At 59.0% G+C, this 16,842-nt stretch overlaps 1 protein-coding gene across 4 annotated transcripts; it reads right to left on the bottom strand.

Annotated features, from left to right (window-relative positions):
• Positions 1–340: 340 nt before the first annotated feature.
• On the bottom strand, positions 341–16,630 carry IMPDH1 (inosine monophosphate dehydrogenase 1). Of its 4 annotated transcripts, none has more exons than XM_058724384.1 (16): positions 16,376–16,630; positions 12,096–12,197; positions 9,955–10,003; positions 7,634–7,735; positions 7,431–7,505; positions 6,949–7,155; positions 6,714–6,801; positions 5,717–5,916; positions 4,985–5,075; positions 4,641–4,736; positions 3,242–3,385; positions 2,991–3,135; positions 2,505–2,648; positions 2,291–2,374; positions 1,706–1,722; positions 341–1,090 (listed from the first exon to the last, which is right to left on the bottom strand). In XM_058724384.1, exons 1-16 carry the CDS (start codon positions 16,543–16,545, stop codon positions 990–992), a joined length of 1,815 nt encoding a protein of 604 aa, XP_058580367.1. In that variant the 5' UTR covers positions 16,546–16,630; the 3' UTR covers positions 341–989. The 4 variants fall into 4 exon arrangements, with proteins under 4 accessions (XP_058580367.1, XP_058580368.1, XP_058580369.1 ...); XM_058724385.1 differs by having other exon boundaries at positions 12,096–12,194; XM_058724386.1 differs by lacking the exon at positions 1,706–1,722 and having other exon boundaries at positions 16,376–16,629.
• Positions 16,631–16,842: the final 212 nt, after the last annotated feature.

Below are 16,842 nucleotides of genomic sequence, written 5' to 3'. Positions count from 1 at the left end.
GCGGGTACTTTCGGGCAGCCCCAGCGAGGCTCCTGATGCCCGTCTTCTACAACCACGACCACCCCTCTGCCACGCTGCCTGCGTGAGCTGCTGTCCACGGGTAGCAGTGAGCGTGCCGGTGTAGGCACAGGCCGGGGAGACCTCCCGTCACGCGGCCCACCTGCGCCAGTACCCCCTGGAGCCCCGCAACGCCCTCCTCGCCTTCCTGGGGACGCTGGGCCTGGTGCCCCTGCACCCCCCCCCCCCGGCCCAGCTCTGATGGGGGCTCTGGGCTGCAGCTCACCACCAGGATAGGGGCCAACTGCCCAGTGGACGAGGGGCAGAAACAGGATGGCAGAGGTATCGAGACCTCTTGATTTATTCAGGTTATTTAATATACAATGACGCAACCGTGACCCCAAAGTGTGCAAAGTTAAAGCCTCCGACTGCAGCTGAGAGGAGAGGGCAGGAACGGTACACCTGGGGATGGCGGGGAGCCAGGAATGACGGGCAGCCTCCTCCCCAGGGCCAGGAACAGGGGGAGTGGCCTGAGGAGCAGGGCCTGGGGAGCCTAGGGCCAGGGGAAGGGGGCAGAGACCTCCCTCTGGCCTAGGTCAGGAGCCCAGAAGTGCCACATGGCTGAGCGGGCAGCAGCCCAGGAAGGGGCCAGAGGCAGGGCCAGGAGAGCACCATTTCTGGGGTGGGGATTGGGGAGGGAGGTGCCCTACAGAAGCCAGGAGGGGCCACCTGCCCCAGGGGTGGGAGCCAGGCCGGAGCAGGCTGCAGCGAGAAAGACCTGAGGCAGGCACAGGGCCTGAGAGCCCAGGCTGGCTAGGCTCAGGGGGACTGGAGGAGGGGGGGCCCGGGGGGGGGCTCCCAGGGCATCCGAGCCCCAGGAACAGTCCTGACTCTGCAGGGGAGGGCCAGGAGGGGCCGCAGACCCTCAGGGGCTCCCCTCCTCTCTCCCTGGAAAGGAGCTGGGGAATCCGTAGTGCAAATCTATGGACCACTCAGTTATGGAGGGAGGCTGTGCTCAAAGGGGCACCCTGGGGTGCACCCCCTCCACTGCCCCGGCTTCCACCACCGTCCTCAGTACAGCCGCTTCTCGTAACTGTGGGGACAAGGCAAGAGGGGAGCCAAGAGTGGGTGTCTGGACCCTGCCCTCTTCCCAGATTCCCTTGCCATTAGGCCTTGGGCTGCCAGGGTGGCCCCACATGGGGGGCCGGAGGGGGAAAGAGCAGGCCCTGTGCCTCTGTCTTCCCCAGGCCAAGGCTCCTCAAAGAACCATGCCAGGTCCAGAGACAGTCATGCTCCTTCTGGCCACAGCTACAGCTGAGTAGACTGTCCTCAATGCTGGGGGTGGAGACAGAGCTCAAGAAGGCACAGCCCAGTCTCCTGGAGCAAGCTCAGAGCAAGCCGAACCTCTGCTGCCCGTGTCTCTGCCCCACCCCTGCACACACCGTGGCCTAGGCCCCTTGCGGCCATTGGGTCCAATCCAAGATGGGGAAGCCTCAGGCCTGCGGTCAGGGACATCTCTCTGCACCTCCGCCGGAGGAGGGGCTACTGTCGGCTGCCCCCAGCACGGTGCTAGCCCTAGGGTCCCTGCCCCACGATTACACCCCAGTGCCCCCCTCAACCCAGTGCCCCCCACCCCCCACTGCCCAGGTCCCACCCACACTGCCCCTGCTCTACTCTACACTTGGCCCCGGGCAGCGCGGTTACTTACACGGCAGAAAGGTATAGCTACGGGAGGATGGGGCAGAAAGAGACACAGGTTAGATGCCCGCCTATGCCTGGGGGGCCAGGCCCTCTCGACCAGGGCAGGGATGCATGCCTGCAACTAATGCTGCCAACTAGCACTGCTCCCGCCCACGGTGGCCCCGGCACCGGCCCTGGCATCTGTCTCTCTGCCCTTCCCGCCAGAGGGCTCGTGCCCCCAGCCTCCACCAGCCTGCTCGATGCTGCCACCAGCAAGAGCCCAGCACCACCAGCCCCTGCCACCAGCCACCAAGCTTCTGAGCAAGCAAGGGACTGGGAGCCCGGGAGGGGCTAGCAGCCGCGTCTCCCATGCCCTGCTCGGGGAGATGCCCGAGGGGAGGGGAGGGGCCTTGTCTGCATAGGGGCTAAAGGACAGGGTTCAAGGGTGGGCTAGGCCCTGCAGGACAGGGTGATGGGGTCATCCTGCAGCAGCATCCATCCCTGGAGCAGATGGCCCACGGGATCCCTGAAACCTCAGCTTGGCCTCTGAACCACGGCCCCACCTGCCCGACCCAGTGCCAGCCAGATGGGGCAAGGAGGCCACCACACTTACGAGTGCAGGCCATGGACACCACCCTCGATCTGAGCCGACATGGTCCGCTTCTCAAACTTGAGCTCCCCTGAATACATCATGGACCTGAGGGCGGGTAGGTGGAGCAGGTCAGGGACACCACAGGAAGAAAGAGAGAGGAAGCGGGGAGGAGCCAGGAGCCTCCCAGGTATCCCCCCACCAGTGCCCCGTCCCGCCCACTCCAAGTCCCACTCACCGCAGGACTGACAGGCTACGGGCACCGATATCCTGGCAGCCGTGCTGGATACCTGCTATGAGGTAGGGCACGAACTTCTGAATGGAGCCTTTGTCCTGGATGGAGCCTGAGACCCCCTGTGCGATCTTCACCTTGTCCCCCTCGCTGCATGGAGGGCAAAGAGACTGAGCCAAGCCGCCCATGATTCAGGGGAGCCCACCCCCCCTCTCGAGGGTACCAACAGAGGGGATGCCACCCAGCAGAAGCCCCCCCCCCCCCCCCCACCGACCCCGAAAGTAGCCACTCCCCGGCTGCTGTGGAAAAAAGCCTGCGTTCTGAGTCAGATGGCCCAGGGGCAACCCCACGTCCGCTGCCTGTACCCTGTGCCTCGGTTTCCAGAACTATAATAGGGGGGACTGGGCACCATCTTGGGAAGTCAAAGACGGTGGTGGAGGCTGAAGGGTTACGGGCCAATCTGCCTGGGGGCAGGGTTCAGAAGCAGGGCACCTGAAGTATCGTTTCTGGCTGCTGCTGCTCTTCTCCATGGCATCCAACGAGCCCATGCCCCGGTATTTCTTGAGCCTCACCCCATCCGAGAAGAAGTACTCGCCAGGGGCCTCCGTGGTGGCGGCGAGCAGGGAGCCCATCATCACTGTGGTGGTCGAGGGTTAGTGCCTCTGGCCCCATAGATCTCCTACTGCCCTCGCCCGGCTCCCAGCCCCCCACCAGCCCGCCCAATCCCCAGCAGACCCCCTCACCTGTGGAGGCTCCAAGGGCCAGGGCTTTGACCACATGACCCACGGTCTGGATGCCACCATCAGCGATGACCGGCACCCCAAAGCGCCGGGCATACTCGGCCACCTTGTACACAGCAGTGCCCTGGGGCCGACCGCAGGCCATCACTGCGGGAGGGTACACAAGTCAGAGGTGCCAGCGGCAACACAGGAGCCAGGGGTGGGCCCCTTTTTCCTTGTGCCTGACCTCTGGGAAAAGGGACAGGGCTGGATGGTATGTCTGAGGCACAAGACGGGTGGCAGCAAATAACACAGGGTGACTGTCACTCCAGGGACCCCTCCACCCATCACAGCACTGTGCGGGATTCTGAGGGGGGTGTGCCAGTACTGGCCTTCCGAGTATAGCGCCCCCACCCCAGACTGGTGCGTCCCCAGCATCAACCTCTCTCATTTGCAAAGCCTGATACCGGGGTTGGGTGCTCACAGCCTCCTTGGGGATACTGGGTTGCATTTCTTTGAGTTTAGTTGTCCAAAGCCTTCAAGTACAAGGTTTTGCGTGGGAATTCTAAGGAACTAGGATTTATTGAGGGCTGGAGATAGAAAAGAGGCCTTCTCTCCAAGTACCCGTTGTTTGTCTTGACCCTGTTGCATCCCAAGATTTAGAACAGTGCCTGACACATAGTAGGTGCTCAATTAATACTTAAGTTACTGAGGAATGGCTCATGTTTTACCACGGCGGTCAGCTAAGGTGAAGGGTAGAAGCTTAAAAGCAGAGGCCCTAAAGACCAAATGGGTCACTCAGTGTTCTAGAGAAATGACTCTCACTACAGGGGCCGGATACATCCCCTCAGGTCAAGCCAGGACCCACAAGTCAGACACCAGGCTCCAGGGAGCACCCCTCAACCACACAGGGACACGCGTCAGGGTCTCACCTGCCCCACTTCATGTTCAGGAACGCACCCCGCAAAAGGGCTTTGTGACTGAATGGATCCCCCTCTTCCACTGTTGCCACGTGGCCATAAGGGCGTGTATGTCTTTTCACAGGCAGGGACGTGCTGTCTCCATGCCTTAAGCATCTGCCCGTCACAAAGCTGGTCCAAACTCTGAGCTGGCTTCCAACAAGCACCTCAGAGAAGTATTCACACCAGCCTCGGACCTCCAGACTGGGCCTTCCTGACCAGAATCTGAGAAGCAGGCCGGCACACACCCGAAACTCGTGGCAACCTTATCTTCCACCAGCCTCCCCCGAGTCAGTGGGCCAGACGGGCAGAGTCCGAGCCCAGGTCAGTCCCAAACCCACCATCCTGGGAAGGGGCCTGGCACAGCAGGCATTTACCACGCATCTGTGCAACGAGAGGGGGGCCCCAGCGCCCGTGGAGGGCCAGTGGGGTGTTCTGATTGGCATCACTCTCCTGACACCTACCTTCTTGGGTGATGCAGATGGAGCCACAGCCCATCCCCACACGCAGCCCGTCCACACCAGCATCGATCAAGTTCTTGGCCTGAGCTGCTGTCACCACTGGGGGTGGAGGGGACGGTTTGGAGGAGCGGGGAAAAGAGGAACAGTGTGAGGATGGGATGCCCCTGGCTTGCCCTGGGGCTGCCTGGGACCCCAGTCTAGCCCCCCAACCCAGAGTGACCAAGCCCATTCATTCAGCCCCCTGTGCCCGTGCAGGAGCGATGCTGTCACCTAGGGATGCTGAAGGACAGAGAAGTTACACAGCGAGGGGGCAAGGGCTGGGGGCTGACAGGGGACCCTGCACTCACCATTCCCCCCAATCACCTGGAGCTGGGGGTACTTCTGCTTGATGTAGTGTACCATGGCGATCTGATACACAGAGTTCCCTTGGGAGGAGTCCTGTGAGAAGGGGGACGGGAAAGCTTAGGCTTCGATGGCTAATAGTCCTCACGGGGGGAGGCGGGGATCACGAATGAAAAACTCCTGAAATTGTATGAAAAATGTCATGAGAAAGCTCTTCCCCTGCCCCCACCGGGGAAAACACTTGACGACTCTCAGCAGACTGAGTCTCAAAGAGGCCTGCCTTCCCCAAAAGGTTGAGCACCACTGGTTCATAGTCTCAGAGCAAGGCCCCATCGTACCCACTGTGTGGACTGGTCCTCACAGCAAGGAGATGTTGCCTGGGGCTACATCCCGTTCCCACCACTCACTACCAGGCGAAATTACTGAATTTCTTCAACCCTGGCTTCTTCGTCTGACAACGAGACCTGGTATGGTACCTCAGGGAGCAGTTGTAAGGTTAAATGAGTTCATCTACATAAAGGTCTTGCAGGATCTGGCAAGCGGGAGGCTCTCGAAGAACGTGAGCTAGAAGTATTAGCTTACGAGTGCAGGGGGCCCTCAGAGGGGACTAACAGTTTGTTCTGAGCCGTCGGAGTACCAGTGACCCTCCTAATTCCGATTCCAAGCTGAGAGGCAAACCTGAGTCTTCATAAGCTTCTACTCTACGAAACCACCCTGCTCCAGGGCAGTGCCCGTACCAGCACAATGACATCGGCGCCTGCCTGGGTGAGCAGGTCCAAGCGGTACTTGTCATCCTCACGGGTGCCCACGGCCGCCCCGCACAGCAGCTGCTTGTGGGAATCCTTGGAAGCCAGAGGGTAATCCCTGTTCTTCTTCAGGTCAGTGCGGGCAATGATGGCCACGAGCTCATCACGATCATTGACAATGGGCAGCTTCCCTGGTGAGGAATGCAGAGGTTAGGTGAAGGAGCAGGCCTCTCAGGGCGGGGGTGGGAGTAGGGGACAGTGAGGTCAAAACAGACCAGGCTAGAGATCCCACTGAAGTATCCAAACCAGCCACTAGGGGACAGCACCCGCCCAGGAAATGCTCCTAGGGACCTGGACCTCTTCCCAAGGAACAGGAAGCAAAGAAACCTCGCAGCCAAGTAGGTGCCAGAGCTCTTCCTGCCCTGTGGCCTAACCAGGCTGGGTGGGTGGCCCCTGAGCACTGGCAGCCTTTCACCTGCTAGGCCACAGGCCACAGTGGTCGAAAACTCCTAACCAGGGCACAAATGTGAGGCTGTCCTGCAAGGAGGAACATGTGCCCTCCCCAATACCGCCCCTAAGAAACAATCCAGTATGAGCCACAGAAGCATTTCCCAGTGTCTCCCACGGGGACCTGATGAATATTATGTCAGCAGCCCCAATGTCAAATAAATTTAATTACAGGACTTCTCAGGGCCCTCAATAAGCTGACACACAATTTCTTATGGAATAAGGGGGTTAGAAAGCAGCATGTTTCAGACTTTTTTTGTGTGCGTGATGAGCATTTCACAGGACTGGCTATTTGGGGAGACATACTGTGGAGATGCTGAATAAGGACCTCAGGATTCATGCTCCAGGCTGGGATTGTCTGAACCTTCCCAAGGCCCAGCCTGGTTGCCGGGACAACCTGCAAAGCTCTAAGGAGACAGGGGGCCTGGAGTACAGGGAGCAAGTCTGGGGGTTCTTGAGCTTTCCGCTTACTCCCAGGTACCTTTCTTGCTGCGTTGCAGGATCTCATTTGCCTCTTTCAATGTCACACCCGCCGGAGCCACCACCAGCTCATTCCGCGTAGTCATCACCTGTGGAGCCAGGAACATTTGCCTGCAGGTTGGCAGGTGAGAGAGAAGGGAGCCAGGCCTCCCTCTGGTCCCTGGTCACAGGAACCAGCATGAGGCCCCAAGATGTCAGCCATGCCCCAGCCACACTCCTCCCTGCCCTGGAGGTACCTCGCTAAGGAGGGTGGTGTGGTCCTTCTCGGCAAGAAAGTCAATGTCTCGGGAGGTTACGATGCCCACCAGCTTGCTGCCCATGGTGCCTGTCTCAGTGATAGGGATGCCCGAAAAGCCATGCCGGATCTTGGCCTCCAACACGTCGCCCACAGTGTGTGAGGGGCTTAGCACTACAGGGTCTGTGATGAATCCCTGTTCAAATTTCTGTGGGTAAAGACAGGGGAAGGAAAAGGCTAGAAGTCGTCGAGGTGGTATACAGCCACACCACCGAGAAGCCAGGGCCCTTAATGGGGAGACAGGGTGGTGGGAAGATGAGGGCTGGGCCCCGTGTCCCCACCGTGGAGACGAGCAGACAAGACCCCACGGCCGTCGGCCAGGGGATGCACCAGCCTGCAGGGCTGGCGTGGGAGGGTAAGAGGATCTCTACGGAGGCGGCGGCCGGGTCGCATCTTCTTTCTGGGAACAGGCCTGGTACTTGCCTTGACCTTCCGCACTTCATTGGCCTGGAACTCCGGGGTGCAGTTGTGGTGAATGAAACCAATACCGCCCATCAGCTGGGGGTGGAAGGGAAGCAAGATCAGAGCCAGGGGCCCACACTCTCACGCTGCAAACCTCCTTTCTGAATCCAGCCCACCCTGTTCGGTTCCCCAACTCTGGGTCCCCACCCAGGTGTCTGACTCACAGCCATCGCAATGGCCATGTCAGCTTCTGTCACAGTGTCCATTGGGGAGGAGATCAGCGGTGTCTTCAGGGTGATCTTCCGAGTCAGGGCTGAAGTCAGGTCCTGAGAATAGAGGCAGGGTCTAGGTGAAGAGTTTTACCACTCACTCAACAAACATTTATTGAGCCCCTATGGGTACCCAGCACCAGGACAGGCCTGCAGCTACAGAACGGAACAAGGCAGGTGAGGTCCCTGCTCTCCCTCCTGGAGGTTACATTCTACTTGGAAAGAAAGGTGACAAACACGAAAAACACATAGGAGATTATTTCAGTCAGGATAAAGGCTCCAAAGAAAGACAACAAAGAAAAGTGGCCACCGGAAGAAGGATGTGGTGGTCAAAGCCTCTTTCTTGGGATGTGAAAGTGAGAACCAATCAAGCCAAAGTCTGAGGGGCTGTCGTTGCAGGCAGAGGGAGCTGTGTGTGACACCTGCCTCTGGTTCCAAGTCTTTCTGAGGCGTATTTAAGAAAGAAAAAGGCTAGTGCGGTAGGGAGAAAAGGGAGGGGCGGGAGCTAAGGGGTGAGGATGTGTCGCCTTGAAGGCCACAGAGTGGAGCTTAGATTTGACTCTGAGATGGGAAGCCACTGGGGGGGCGGTTAGGGTCTCAGGCAGAAGAGAGACATGATCTGATTTATGTTTTAAAGAGGTCACTTAAGGCTCCAACGTGGAGAATGGACTCTACGTGATGAGGCCTGAGGCAGGGAGGCCACTGAGAAGGCCGCTGGACAGGGCCAGGTGGGGCCAGGACAGGGCCAGGAGGAGAAGGCACGGGAAGTCTATCAGGCATCCAGGAAAGTAAGTGACTAAGGGTTTGCCACTCGGAGAGAGGTCAGGGCTGCAAATACACATTTGGGAAGAATCTGCCTCTGAGATTCAGGCCAACAGCTTGTGGATCCTAGCCCCCAATGCACTCACAGACTTTGGCATATAATTTTTGGAGACCCATAGGCCCTTGAAGCCCATCTACAGATCCTGGTTCAGAACCATGGCCCTGCAGTCTAGAAAACTCCCCCATCCCCTCCTTCCCCCACTGTACCACAGGGCAAGAGCCACAGCCTTCCTGACACAGGCTGTAGGATGGGGACATCCTGAATGGCCAGTGGGGGGACTTTTCCATCCCTTTCTTCCTCGCACCCCACTCAGGTCTGGCACAAAGCCAGAGAGCTTGGTAAACTTTGTTAAACTGAACAGCTGAACCAAGACTTCCTGGATGCTGTCAAAAAAGACATATCCTCGGGGTGCCTGGGTGGCTCGGTCGGTTAAGCGTCCGACTTCGGCTCAGGTCACGATCTCACGGTCCGTGAGTTCGAGCCCCGCGTCGGGCTCTGTGCTGACAGCTCAGAGCCTGGAGCCTGTTTCAGATTCTGTGTCTCCCTCTCTCTCTGCCCCTCCCCTGTTCATGCTCTGTCTCTCTCTGTCTCAAAAATAAATAAACGTTTAAAAAAAAAAAAAAAGACATATCCAGAATAGCCCGAATTTCCCCCTAAAAATCTGTCTGCTTCAGCCCTGGCAAGCAGGCTGGACATGAGTTTCCCCAACATAAAAGTGATCCAGGTACACTCAGGCCCTTTGGTCTTTCATGAGAATCAGACCTAAATAAATATCGATAACAGCAACAAAGGAAACTATTTTCTCAATGTGCACAAGTTCGTCATAGAATAAGCTAACTTTTCCATGAAATGACTTCTACTCATCAGCACTTAACCCTTGGCTTCTGTGATTTTGTCACATATTAACTGTGTAAAGGACATTGTTCATTCACTTGGCTCATCACTCATCACTTGGCCCCTCCAATAAAGCGAGGCACTGTGTTTTCTTGTATTTGTCCAAAATCTAATTCTTTCTAATCCTCTCGCCAATTCCTGTGCATTATGGATCCACAAACAAGTCTGTCCGCCTCATCCAAAGTCGCCATAATTTTACTGGCTTCTGTCATGTCCTTGCTCAGCATTTCAGACAAAATCCAATCCTTTCTGTCTAAGGTAATAAGGCCGCCACACCCACGCCCATCTTCTTTTGGGCCTTTTGGAACCTCACCGCGGGCGCTGTCAGGGACAGCCCTCCTGCTCTGTGCCTGGCCCACCACTCAGCGTACCCCTGAATCCCCACAGCTGCCTCTGCCCCATTAGACATAACCCACTGCACTGTGCCAGTTTCTCTGGCAGAAATAAAGGCTACATTCCCAAGAAAAGTCTCCCCCACACCCCGCCCCTGAGCATGAAATCAGCCTCTTCTGCCACACACATAGTCCCTCTCCCCCAGGTCAGCAGAAGAGACACTCACCACCTCATCAGCTATAAAGTCTATGAATCCTGGGAGAATCAGGAAGTCGCTGTGAAGACAGAAGAGTGAGTGTTATTGGGTGGGGAGGGGTACCCGAAAGGGCCAGGGCCTGCCATGCCAGGGGAGGCAGCATGGAGGTGGGAAGAGGGGCAGAGACTGGAGCCCTCCGATCCCTGCTGTTCCCTGGTCAGGGCTGAAGCACCTCATGCCCGCCCCCCCCCCCCCCACTAGCATCTTGCTGACTCCGGCCCAGAGACCCAGAGCCAAAGCCAGCAGAACGTCTGTGGACCTGGGGTGCCACCAAGGCAGTTGGCCCCAAATGTCTATTGCCCTCAGGGCTAAGAGTTCATCGAGGGGCACAGAAGTTCCTGTAACGACACACGTAGCAGATACAGGGCCTGCCCTTGAAAACTTCTCAATCTTCATAGGGGGAGACAGTAAGTAAACATAGAATGAACCCAAAAACAATTTACTGGTGCAGCATGGCATGGACACCACAGAGCACGGGACACGCTGCACAGCCCGGTGCCAGGGCTGCTGAGTCACACAGGGTTCAGAACAGTGTGGAGGGACCCCAAGGGGCTGAGCGTGAGGCAGGTTCTGACAGAGCAGGCACTCCACGCCAGTTGAACTGGAGCGACCTACACACACGGCCAGGGATGCGGAAGGGAAGGAGGGGGCTTACAGTTGTTAGGACCAGGATGCTGGGGCCCTTGCCAAAGTATGACAGCTGCCAACCCTAGGGTGGGCCACAGTCACAGCAAACCCCAGAAGGGGAACGCAGGCCTGCACGGGTATGGTAAGGTGCCGTGCCATAGGCCCTATGGGCTCAGTCGGCCTGAAATCACAAGGGCCTTCACGGACTCACCCAAAAGCAAATGCTCCACACTTTAGGAACGCTCCTAACTGGACTAAGCAAAGAAACGGCACCCCAAATGCAGGAACGAAAAGCTAGAGGGTGGACGGGAGGGGTGGGGTCTTTAACCTGCCCCAGACAATTTCTCTAGGGAGTCTTCCTAGAAGACTCCAGTGAATGATATAGCAAAGAGATACTTTCTCCTCCTTCATCAAAGACCACCAAACGAATAAAAACCCCTAACTGCCCCTGCCCTTGGCAGCCTTTCTGTCGAGTGAAGAGGCCTCTGTGGCTCATTGAGAGGCAGGACAAGAAACGCGGGAGTCAAGGCCCCTTGACATTTTCTAAGTATTATACCCATCCCTCACCTGGCCCATGCCTTAGCCCAGGCAAGAGGAGCCACTGAGGAGTGACTGGGAATCCTGGTGTCTAGGGAAACGGCCTGTCAAGCAGGAACACTTATAGGCAAAGGCAGGGACTGGCAGGAGACAGGGCAGAGATGCTTTCGGGTCGCCAGCATCCCTCCTCCTCCTGGTCCCAGGTTCTGATGCTCTTTCCTGGCATGGACACAGTCCTGCAGCCAGGAGGAGAGCTAGTGCCAGGCCCGCAGCCCGCAGGACAACTGGCCCAGAGCCCACGGAAAAGCAAACTAAGCCAGGGGCAAACAGATAGGTCGCACCCTCCTCCAAAATCCCATATGGGGTGGGCTTGGGGTGGTAGTCACATAATACTAATGTCCCCGGGGGCACTAGTGCTAACCTGTGGGCAAGCAGGGGCACAAGTGGAAGGCTGGATGGGTCCCTGGGAACAAGGAGCCATCCCAACTGCCCAGCTGGGCCTCTCCTGGAGGCAACACCCAAGCAGCTGCCTTAACTGCACTCCAGGGTCCCTTCTGCTCTCATGTGACGCTGGGAGCCAGAGGGTGTCCTGGACCAAGGTCTGGAAAAAGTCTCTCTGTAACTCCCACATCTCCAGTTCCTGCACACCCCAAGTCCCCTCCACGGGGCCAAGATGCCCAAGAGAGGAGGAAGGGGGCAAGCCGGACCCGGATCTGGCCATAAACGGGGCAAAGCACCGAGGGCCCGTGATGTCGCTGTGCCACGTCCGTCTGCTCTCAGCGCGGGCCTCCTTCCTTCCCTTGCCCAGCCCCCTCACCCCCCCCCCCCTCCAGTCACTCGAATCGGGCGTCACCGAGGGGGGAACCGTGCACGTGTGGCGCCAGGGCCGGGGGATCGCGGCGCGTTGGTGAGTGCACCGATGTGGGGCCGAGGCCCCCGGGGCTTACTTGTAGGTGAGGCCGTCGGCGTTGGCGAAGAGCTGCTGCGCGGTGAGTCCATCCTCGGGCACGTAGCCGGTGCCGCCGCTGATCAGGTAGTCCGCCATGCTGCTGGGAGACACCGCGACCCGACATAAACACCCGCGCGGGCCGCCCCGCTGCTGTGGCTGCTTTCGCTGCTGTCGCCGCCGCCGCCGCCGCCGCCGCCGCCGCCGCCGCCGCCGCCGCCGCCGCCGCCGCCGCCGCCGCTGCTGACGCCGCGCCGCGGCCACGCTGCCGCCGCGGGCCAGGCGGGCCGGGGGCGGGGGCTGCGGCAGCGGCAAGGCGGGCCCGGGGCGCCGCCCTCTCCTCCCGCCCCTCCCCCCGGGAGACCGCCGCCTCCGCCCCGCACCGCACAAAGGCCCGGCGGAGCCCGGCCCAGACGCCGCCGCCGCCCGCAGTGGCACAGCGGCCCCGCGTACCGGGCGGGGGAGGGAGTGTGGATCCAGCGGGGGAGGGGACTGAACCAGGCCGGGACACGCCCCCTCCACCAGTTTTCGTCCCGCCTCCTAGGCCCCCCGCAGCGCCCCCTTTGCCCCCCCCCCCCATTCGCTCCCTACCTGGGTGGCCGATACCTGGCGCCCTCCCCCCCACCCCCACCCCGAGCCTTCTGGCCCCCGCAGACCTGAGTCTCTCCTGGTCCTACTCCCCACCCCCAGGGTACCTCTAACACGGTTTGCCTTTACCTAATACTAAGGGCCAGACTCTGATCAGGGCTTGGACCCCTGAGAAACTGGTTTGGGCTCACAGCTCCCCAACACACAGGAGTTTGTGGTTGTGCCCTCCCAGCAGTGTGGGTTCCCATCTCCCCCAGCATCATTCCTAGGGGGCGGGTATTCTTAACAATGACACTCCCTGACCTTTAGGAGGCCTTGAAGCCCTCTGCCGTTTATAAGGCATTTTTCATAAATGATCACATTTACTCTACAATCCATTAACTGACAATTATTAGGTATTCCCACTTTACAGATGCAAAACCTTCAGTTCAGAAAGCAAGGAAGGATGAGTACTGCCTCTGATTCCTGATCCAATGTCTCCGTCTGCCATCCCTATCCCCAGCTCAGAAAGTGGTGTGTATATCAGGGTTTTAAGCCCATAGAAGAAAGTTTGTTTTTATTTGGGAGCGTAGTGTGATGGGATGGCGAGGGAGGATCATAGGCCTGGCTTAGGCAAGTATGCACACAAATTAGGACAGAGGCTATGGAGGTTTTGAGGATTTCCCAAAGCAGAAGTTTGGTGGCCCTGTGGGCCCAGCAAGACCCAGATTTCTACATGGGGGCACTAAGATTTGGTAGCAAATTGATTCACATGGGGAGAGGTGGGGTGGCAGGGGGGCAGACCCTTCCCTCTGTGTGACCGGAACTGCTCACACTACTCCCTGACTAAAAGCTAGAGAGCAGACCCCCAACCCAAATTCCAGGGTACCCTCCCTCCTCCTCCTGTGGTCCCCACAGCTTACTTCTAGGTAAGGGAAGAGAAAGGCAGGGCAGGGACACAGTCCTCCCCCTGGCAAGGTGGCTGTCTGTGGTGCTCCCTCCCTCTCTCCCCAGCCCTGGGAGGCTGGATTTGTTTACCTCTCCGCAGTTTGGTGGCAGCCGGGCCCAGGGGAGGCTCCCTAGGACGCCCAGCCTCCCCCAGTGACACCCCGGGACCCTGCCAGGAAAATACAGACTGTTCCATCTGTATGCAGAGGGGAGGGGGACCTTCCCACAGAGCTAGGGCGATGAGGCCCATGAGGCTAGTGCTGGAGGAGACACACAGATTCCAGTGTCCTCTTTCCTCTTACTGTGAGGGATGAAAACATCACAGACCCCCCTCCCCCAAGCTTCCCTGCCCACCAGTGGAGCCCTGAGGAGGGCTCCTGATGGGGATTTCTGAAGGCGCTCCGGCACTGGAAGGGAGGGAGTGGGCCTGTCAGAGTTCTCTGCTGAGTAGGGGTTGGGGCCAGCTTGCCTCTTCTGGCTTCTCAGCACTCATGGACTCAGCCTGAGGGCCCATGCCCTATGGGGGCACCTGAGGGGCACAGCACTAGGACCTCTCATTGGCCATCTGGAGGCAGAGCAGTGAGACAAGCCAGAGAAAGGACCCTAGCCATTCAAAGCTCCTCTGGGGCATTTTTCTAGCTGCAGAAAGGCCATTGCAAGCACAGAACACAGCTTCTCCTGTGGTCTCTCTAGATCTCTAAGGGACCTGCTCTGGGGCACTATGCTCTACAGCAAGGATCAGGAATGGATACGGTACTATTCAGGATTCCACCAGAGCTGGGGCCCAGGACAGCAGGTGGATTCTGCCATCTCAGATGACCTTAATGTGACATCGGCCCCAGCCCAGAACTTGGACCCAGGGGAGGAGGCTGCCAGGCTGAGTTATGGGGAGGGTCATTTTCCCAGTGATGACAGACCTTATGGTTCTACTCCCCTTCTGCTGCCTCACACCCCCTCCTGCTTTGACCTGTGTCAGGGCTCCTCATTACTCTAAGCTGCTGGGCTCAGCCCTGGGTTAGGCTGTCCTTTTCCAGAGACTGTTAATCCATCCCCGTGGCTTTCCTCCTCCCTCTTCCTGATCTTCCCCAGCTGCTTCCTCCATGGGGAGGAGACACCGAGGCAACCAGTGGGCCTTGTCAGCCTGAGGAAGGGCTTTTGGTCCCCGGAGGCTCCCCACCTAGCAGCTGTGAGGCCAGGAGGGCAGAGGAGCAGGCCTAAGCCCCTTCTTCGGGGCAGTGGGGAAACAGTGCCCAGGCTGGGAGCCTGGAGATCTCTGTCTAGGGCTGTTTGAAGGGACAAGAATTCAAAACAATTTTGAGGGAAGGGTGGAGATGAGGAGAAGAGGTAACAACAACAATGTTACAGCACTGTTGAGCTGGGACAGGGGACATGGCTTGGCCAAGTTCAAGCCAGGGAACAGTACCACTGGCCTCAAACTCAGGACCCAGGATTTCTTATCCAACCCTGTCCTCTTCCCACAGCTCTAAGCTAGTGATAGCAGATGGAGGTCTAGGCAGCAGGTTTGGAATCTCATTACACCACCTGGCTGGGGCTCAGGTTTTACACAGGTTCTTCGGAGACTGGTGGGGGTGGGGGGTGGGGGATGGCCTCTTTGTGCACAAGTACAATCTGGAGAAGGAATGCTACTTCGTGGCCCCAGTCTGAGCTCTGAAATGATACTTTTGCAATACCTGTTCTAACCAAGGCACTGCCTCCATCAAGTGCCCAAGTGCCCCAGCCTGTTCCCTCAACCTTGTCTGGCCTCTCCCTATCTATCACCCTGGACCCTGCACCCTAGAAGCTGGATTTCCTGGATGCGAGGAAGGATAAGGCTGCCTGAACCTGAGTCAACTCTAGAGAGGCAGCCTGTGAGGGCAGGAGGGGCCAGGCTTCACCCAGCAGCCCCTTAAGCCTTTAAAAGTTCTTACATAAGCTGCTAGCCCCTGTGCGGAGCTGCAGGGCTAATTCCCCCAGACCACCCCCCCCCCCTCCCAAACCGAGCTTCCAGGTCACCTCCCCAAGCTGCTGAGCACCAACAGATGGGGCAGAGAAAGAAGTCCAAATCCTCTGGACCGGAAGGACAGTGGGATTGCCTTTCAAGCTGTGATACAATCCAGAGATTAACCACTGTCTCCTTTTCTGCCCGTCTCCCCGGGGCCCAGCTCAACACCCCCACTCTTCCTCCAGTGACTCTTACAGACCCCAGCAGGCTAAGGGCAGGAGGGGGTCCTGAATCTTAGAAGAAACCCTGAGGTGAGCTGCACTGGCAGCCTCGTCAGACCTCAGCGAATGGTGAGGAGGGGACAGTGTCCTCACCCGGCTCTGAGGATGCATCCATCTGGACACCTACACCTGCCAGTAAGACTCGAGATAGCTCTGGGAGGAAACCAAAGGAGGAGTAAACAGTTTTGGACAGGGACTCCAACAAGCACTGTTTGAACCCCAGGAGTTGGAGCCACTTGGACCAGGTATCGTCGGGTGGTGTAGTGGAGGTCCGATACAGAGCTGAGATTTTTTACGGAGCGCTTTCCTGACCTGCTCCCATATGCAGCGCGGCACCGAACCCTTTGCCCTGCGCCTGCCCTCATCCCCCAACCAAAGCCAGGTGCGTGGCGTAGGAACCCGGTTTCAGGAAGTTAGGGGTTGAGGAGGTTAGAGGGCAAGGGTGCTGGGGCCTGCCCTTCCCCTCCCCGGCAGCGTCGCCCGGTTCCCGGAGCCGCCGCGCCCGCCCCGGACGCGCCCCGCGCGCTCTGCCCTGGGCGTCACCTCTCGGGCTCGTAGCCGGCCTCCAGCAGACGGGCGCTGTACCGCTGCGCCGCCGTCTCATGTCCGGGGTGTTGCCGGGCTCCGGGCTCCGGAACAGCGGCGGCTCCCCCTCCCTGCAGCGGCAGCGGGAGTAGCCCCGACCCCGCTAGAGGAGCCAGCGGCCCCTCCATGCGGAGGCCGCTGCTCCGGGCGGGCGGGAGCCTCTCCGCCTGGAGGCTCCCCGGGCCCCCGCTGGGGAGTGAGCGCCGCCCAGGCGGGTGCCGGGGAGGGGACTGGGCCTCAGGGGGTGGGGCCTGAGAGTCGGGGGCGGTGCTTGAGTGCCGGGGGTGGGGCATCTAGGGAGAGGGAGGTGCGGCCCTGGCAAGGTGTTCGGACTCAGCCTGTCTCTCCCGTCCTGGGATCAGTGAGGGGATACCGGGAGATGACCGTGGAACTGCAAAGGAACCCGCCCCCACTATCACTTTTCC

This window comes from Neofelis nebulosa, chromosome 4, assembly GCF_028018385.1.
Source record: "Neofelis nebulosa isolate mNeoNeb1 chromosome 4, mNeoNeb1.pri, whole genome shotgun sequence".
Classification (NCBI taxonomy): Eukaryota; Metazoa; Chordata; class Mammalia; order Carnivora; family Felidae; genus Neofelis; species Neofelis nebulosa.
The sequence above is the reverse complement of the archived record's forward strand: the minus strand, read 5'-3'. Positions and strand labels throughout refer to the sequence as shown.